Source organism: Gekko japonicus, unplaced genomic scaffold (genome assembly GCF_001447785.1).
Source record: "Gekko japonicus isolate JY-2015 unplaced genomic scaffold, Gekko_japonicus_V1.1 scaffold139, whole genome shotgun sequence".
In the NCBI taxonomy this organism is placed as follows: domain Eukaryota; kingdom Metazoa; phylum Chordata; class Lepidosauria; order Squamata; family Gekkonidae; genus Gekko; species Gekko japonicus.
The window spans coordinates 1,427,722-1,434,371 of NW_015164186.1; the positions used below are offsets into that span (position 1 = coordinate 1,427,722).

The 6,650-nt window shown below is 50.2% G+C and overlaps 1 protein-coding gene across 1 annotated transcript in view; it reads left to right on the top strand.

Annotated features, from left to right (window-relative positions):
• Nucleotides 1–5,385, top strand: part of KAT6A (K(lysine) acetyltransferase 6A) — a 70,529-nt gene extending 65,144 nt beyond the window's left edge. The window contains exon 17 of the mRNA XM_015408184.1: nucleotides 2,619–5,385. Within this exon, the coding sequence (XP_015263670.1) occupies nucleotides 2,619–5,224 (2,606 nt within the window). The 3' untranslated portion in view covers nucleotides 5,225–5,385. The remainder of the gene's footprint in view (nucleotides 1–2,618) is intronic.
• The last annotated feature ends 1,265 nt before the right edge of the window (nucleotides 5,386–6,650 follow it).

The window sequence follows — 6,650 nt, forward strand, 5'->3', positions numbered from 1 at the left end:
CGGGTCTCTGGGGGGGTAAGCGAGCCTGTGCACCCCCTCCTTCGGCTGGAGCGCAGCTTCACCCCCGGGAGGTCCGGGAGGGGAGTCTGCTAGCGTGCTCCCCCACTCCGGCTGGAGCGCAGCTTCACCCCCGGGAGGTCCGGGAGGTGAGTCTGCTAGCGTGCTGCCATAAACCGGACCCTTACCTCTGCTTCTGAGAGTGGTTTGCAAAATACTCAGAGACACCGTGGACTGCATCTTTATCACCCCATGGTGGCCGAGACAACCTTGGTTTTCAACAGTCCTTGAGTTATCAGAAGGGATATACCATCAATTCCCCCCAGCCCAGGGCCCCCCCCCCCCCTCCGACCCCCCCCCCCCCACATGACAACATACCAGAATTGAAACTGACGGCATGGAGAATAATGTCACCGACTTCTCCACCCGTGAAGCGAACTCTCTCTTGAACTCCAGGAAACCTACTACACGGAGGTCCTACAATTATAAATGGCGAAGGTTCTGTTCTTCCCTTGGTGATGACGCCCCTCGAGCCACCTCAGTGGGTCTCGAAAGAGTTTTCCAATTCCTCCTCTCCCTAGCTGACTCGGGACTTTCCCATTCATCGTTGAGAGTTTATTTGACCCCTCTTTCGGCCTACCATGTTCCAGTTGACGGATGCACTTTGTTTTCCCATCCGATTTCAAAATGTTTTTAAAAGGTTTATTGCATCTCTATCCTCCTGTCAAAACTCCAGTCGCTCCCTGGGACCTTCCTCTCGTTCTCCGCCAGCTCACGAGGAAGCCCTTTGAGCCGCTTGCAACGTGCGACCTTAAACTTCTAGCATGGAAAACGGCCTTTTTTATTGCTGTCACCTCAGCTAGACGAGTGGGAGAAATATTGGCTTTCCGGCACGATACACCTTACCTGTCGTTTTTGCCGGACAGTGTCCGCCTTGTCCTGGACATCTCCTTCCTGCCGAAGGTAGTGTCAGACTTCCACCTGCAGGCGGAGGGCTTCCTCCCTGATTTTTTCCCAAATCCAACATCACCGGAAGACAAACTATTACACACTTTAGATGTGAAGTGGGCTCTCCTGTTCTACCTCAGTAGAACACACCCAACTAGACGAGACTCGCAACTGTTTGTCTCTTACGCGTCAGCACGACTGGGCACTCGCATCAAGGCTCAGCGCTTGTCAAAGTGGATTGTGGGTCTCATCCGTCTATGTTACCTGATCGCCAAACAGCTATTGCCTGGCCCTATCAGGGCTCATTTGACCAGGCCTGTCGCGACTTCCACTGCCTTCCTCCAGGGAGTGCCACTGACGGACATTTGCAAAGCCGCTACGTGGGCCATGCCTAACACCTTCATCAGGCACTACGCCCTAGACGTTCATATGAACACCAATACCAGCATGGGATGTCACATTCTATCTTCGGCTACGCAGTAAAGGACCTGCCAGCACCTTCCTCCAGGTAGGCCACTGCTCGCTAATCTCCCATGGGTGTGAAGCACAGAGACCACGTCGAAGATAAACAGGTTGCTTACCTGTAACTGATGATCTTCGAGTGGTCATCTGTGCATTCACACCATCCGCCCTCCTTCCCCGCTGCTGTCAGCTTCTACATTTTTAATAGGGGTTGATTTGCAGCGGTTTGAAGGAACTGACGGGATGTCTGTGCCCACCCCTCTGGGCATGCACGGTGGGGTTCTTGCGCATGCCAGAGGGACTGGGCACGAAAATCCATTAAAAGAGCTTGCTACAGCACCGATCGATCCAGCGCATGTGCACTAGATCCCATGGGTGTGAATGCACAGATGACCACTCGAAGATCATCAGTTACAGGTAAGCAACCTGTTTGATATAATGGAGAATCGATCCGTGGATATTCAGGGCTCTAGGGGGAATGTTTTTTGAAACAGAGGCACCAAAATTGCAGCATAGCTGCTGGTGCCTCTCCTCACCCCATCCCCCAAACCAAGTTTTAAAAAGATTGGACCAGGGGGTCCAATTCTGTGGGCCCCCAAAGAAAGTGCCTCCATCTTCCATTGAAACCTACAGAGGAAAAAAAGGCATTTAAAGAAACTGCAGACTCTTTAAATGCTTGCTGAGTTCACTCGCCGAGTTGCGCCATCACTGTGGTGTGATTTGGCAAGTGAAAGAAGGGATTTAAACTTTAAATGCTTACTCTCTTTAAGTGCCTTCAAGCTGCACCCAAATAAAAACCGAATAATATTGTTTTTTCTTCTGGCGCAGCTATTTCAGTAGCCGAATCAGAATCTCCAATCTGTATTTGGCTGAATAAATACCAAAAAAATACCAATAAGGCATTTTTCGGGTATTTATTTGGCTCGCTATATACTGAGCGTACACCCCTAGTGGCTGCCCACCTGAAACTACTTAGATCTTATGTTGTCTTTTTCATTCCCTTTTTAAAATGTGCATACTTTGTTTTCATTAAACAGTTTACCTTCAAGCGCATCAGAACGTCACTTATCTCAGTGGTTTAGTAATATGCAAATTGTATTTAAACCTTTTAAAAGTAAGATGCTTTATTAACTGTGGGTTTTCTAATTGGTTGGCAGCCCTAGTAATTACTAGCCCAGCAACTTGAATCTGTCTTTTTTCATCCTTTTTAGGTTCTCCTACCTTGAAACCAGTCTCTGTGTTGAGAAAATGTGAAGTGAAGGATTCTCCACTCCAGCCAGACACTTCCACCCCCATGAAAAAGAAGAAGGGCTGGCCCAAGGGCAAAAGCCGTAAGCCCATCCACTGGAAGAAGAGGCCTGGCCGCAAGCCGGGCTTCAAACTGAAGAGGGGAAAGGTCCTAGCGCCTGCCCCAGAAGAGGCAGCCGATCCCATAGAAGTAATTTCAAAACCAGGGCGCAAACCCAAAGTGCAGGAGGAGGAACCTGTTGAGCAGAAGGAAGAACTGTTGCCTGTGGTGGAGGAAAGGAAAGAAGAAGGTGAGTCCGTGGAAGTTGGGGATTTGGGAGAAGAGGAGGAGGAAGATGCCCCTGCCAGTGAAGCAAGAGCAGTTTCTCCCATAGATAGCAGCAACAGCCCAGCAGCAGAAGTCAAAGAACCTGAAATGGAGGAGGAAGTAGAGAAACCACAAGTCCTAGAAGAGCAGCGACAGTCTGAAGAAGAGCAGCAGGAGATGGAAGAACCTGAGCGTGATCAGGAAGAGGAAGAGGAGGAAGCTGCAGCAGTGGCAAACCAGAATGAAGACCATGATGCAGACGATGAAGAAGACGATGGCCACATGGAGTCTGCCAAGAAGAATGAACTGGAAGAACAGGCCATGAAAGAGGGGCTGAAGGAAGAAGCAGATGCCCAGGAGCCTTTTTTAGAAACAAGCACACAGGGCAGTAGGGAAGAGGATGCCAAGAATAAGAGTGAGGCAGAGGCAGATTCTGAAGAAGAGCAGGCATCCCATGAGACATCAGTGAGTTCAGACCCTGTTCCTGGCTCTGAAGATGATCAAGAGGAAGAGCAGCAGACTAAAGAGGGACTCACTGAACTCAAGGAAGAGGAGCAAATTCCTCACAGCGAACTGGATCTCGAAACCGTCCAAGCCGTGCAGTCCTTGACACAGGAGGAAGAGAACAATGAGCACGAGGTGGCCTACCAGGACTGTGAGGAGACCCTAGCAGCTTGTCAGAACCTGCAGAGTTACACCCAAGCTGAAGAGGATCCTCAGATGTCAATGGTTGAAGACTGCCAGGCTTCAGAACACAATAGCCCCATTTCCTCTGTCCAGTCTCACCCCAGCCAGTCTGTGCGCTCTGCAAGTAGCCCCAGTGTGCCGAACACTCTGGAGAGTGGCTACACCCAGATAAGCCCAGAGCAAGGCTCTCTTTCCGCACCTTCTATGCAGAACATGGAGACCAGCCCCATGATGGATGTGCCTTCCGTATCAGACCACTCTCAGCAGGTGGTGGACAGCGGCTTTAGCGACCTTGGCAGCATTGAGAGCACAACGGAGAACTATGAGAACCCCAGCAGCTACGACTCCACCATGGGGGGCAGCATCTGTGGCAACAATTCTTCGCAGAGCAGTTGTTCTTATGGAGGCTTGTCATCCTCCAGCAGCCTCACCCAGAACAGTTGTGTTGTCACTCAGCAAATAGCCAGCATGGGCAACAGCTGCAGTATGATGCCCCAGGGCAGCGTCCAGCCCACCACAAACTGCAATATCAAGTCCCCACAGAGCTGTGTGGTTGAAAGGCCTCCAAGTAACCAGCAGCCGGCAGCACAGCCGCCGCAGCCACAGCCCCCGGCCCAACAGCCTCCGCCTCCAGCGCAGCAGCAGCAGCAACAGCAGCCTCCGTTGTCTCAGTGTAGCATGAACAACAGTTTCACTCCAGCACCGATGATCATGGAAATCCCAGAATCCAGCAGCACTAGCAACATAAGCATCTACGAGAGGATTCCTGGGGATTTTGGTGCCAGCAGCTACTCTCAACCATCAGCCACCTTCAGTTTAGCCAAGTTGCAGCAGCTGACCAACACCATTATGGACCCTCATGCCATGTCCTACAGCCATTCTACTGCTGTGACTTCCTATGCAACCAGCGTGTCTTTGTCCAACACAGGTCTGGCTCAGTTGGCTCCTTCTCACCCGTTGGCCGGGACGCCCCAAGCACAAGCCACCATGACACCCCCGCCAAACCTGGCATCCACCACCATGAACCTCACCTCGCCCCTCCTCCAGTGTAACATGTCCACCGCCAACATTGGCATCCCCCACACCCAGAGGCTTCAGGGGCAGATGCCAGTCAAGGGGCACATTTCCATCCGCTCCAAATCGGCACCCCTGCCCTCTGCGGCTGCTCACCAGCAGCAGCTCTATGGCCGTAGCCCTCCAGCAGTCGCCATGCAGGCAGGTCCCCGAGCGCTAGCTGTTCAGCGTGGCATGAACATGGGGGTGAACCTGATGCCGACTGCCCCGTACAATGTCAACTCCATGAATATGAACACTCTGAATGCTATGAACAGCTACCGGATGACCCAGCCCATGATGAATAGCAGTTACCATAGCAACCCAGCTTACATGAACCAGACAGCCCAGTATCCTATGCAGATGCAAATGGGAATGATGGGGAGCCAGGCTTATCCCCAGCAGCCTATGCAGCCAAACCCTCATGGGAACATGATGTACACTGGCCCCTCCCATCACAGCTACATGAACGCTGCTGGGGTGCCCAAGCAGTCTCTCAATGGACCCTACATGAGGAGATGAGCAGGATAAACTTGCAATCTTAAAACTGAAATCTCTCTATAAATAAAGGAACCTTTTATACTGACAAACCAGAGACAATGGACCTTTTTCCAGTTAAATATTGCTGTAGATCTTAGATGGGGTTTTGTTCCCTTTCAGTTTATTTTATTTTATTTTGTAGGGGGCCTGGTCTTTATTCTTTCCGAGTTTTTGTGGGGTTCTTTTGTTTTGGGTCTTTGTTTTTCCTTCACAATCCTGAAACACTTCACAGTTCAAATCCATTTTTAAAATGGGGTTTGGTGGTTTCTTTTTGTTTCGTTTTTGCTTTCAGGGAGGGGATTGAAAAACGTGCACAAAATCTTTTCATAAACTCAGAGTACTACTTTGCTGACCATTTTGGCAAAGTGTGTGTAAAATGGTCACCTTCTCACTTCCAGATGCCATATCCTTCCTCTCTCCCCGTTGTGCACAGCTCCCAAGATGGCTCCATCTCTAAAGGTCACATCCCCTCTCTCCCCTACTTTCTGTTCCCTACTTCCATCTTAACCAAGAGGCTCTAACGTGGTGACTTAGGATTGGACACAGACCCCAAACAAGCTTTCTAATCCTAACAAAGCCGCTTTTGCCACTCCCCCAGAAATAGGAACTCTGAACGGTTTATTCTTCTCCAGTTTCTCTCTCTCTCTCTCTGAACTGAAATTCAGTTTAAAAGTAACCTTTTCAAAGTGTGCCTGTTTCTTGCACACCCTAGACAGATTCTGTTAGACAGCAGCAGTGTCTTAAGGGATAACAGTATGCACCTGTTGGGGTGGGGGAGAGAGTGGAGCTCATGCATTAGGAATTAAAGGTGGCTCTGCTTAAGGGCTGCAGATCTAAAGGCCCCATGTTACTTCAGGTAGTGCACCCTTGGAAGATGAAGTCTACATTGGTTCTCACTGGCCTGTGACTAGCATGTAGGGAGAAACATCTGGGCTTGTTTTTCCTCCTCCTTTCCCCGGGAAGAATTGCATCACTGTGTTCCAGCACCTTGTTTGTTCATTCATTGGGGAGTCGTTCTCATCTGTGTGTATAAGGGTGGGCAGGGGGAGGTCAGGAATGAACATGAGGGAGAAAGACAGGGCAGGACAAGTCCAGCCGGTGCAGTCCACCCATCCTGTCACGATCTAAGGGTTGCCAGGCCAGTGGGCACGCCATCGGCTACAAGGAGGGGGGAAACGTAGCTTATCCTTCTATTGTAAAGTTCTCTCTGTATATTCCTGTAGAGCTTACAGATGCACTTAGATTGACTTAGATGTGTAAAGATTTTTTTTTCAAAGAAACCTGAAAGGCAGTTGCGGGTGGGGGTGGAAGTGTCAGCTGCACTAAAACGGACTTCCTCTTATACTGTTGAGTATGAAAAGGCAGAATTCCAAGGACTTCCAGCCCTCATTTTCTCTTAGTTCTTGAG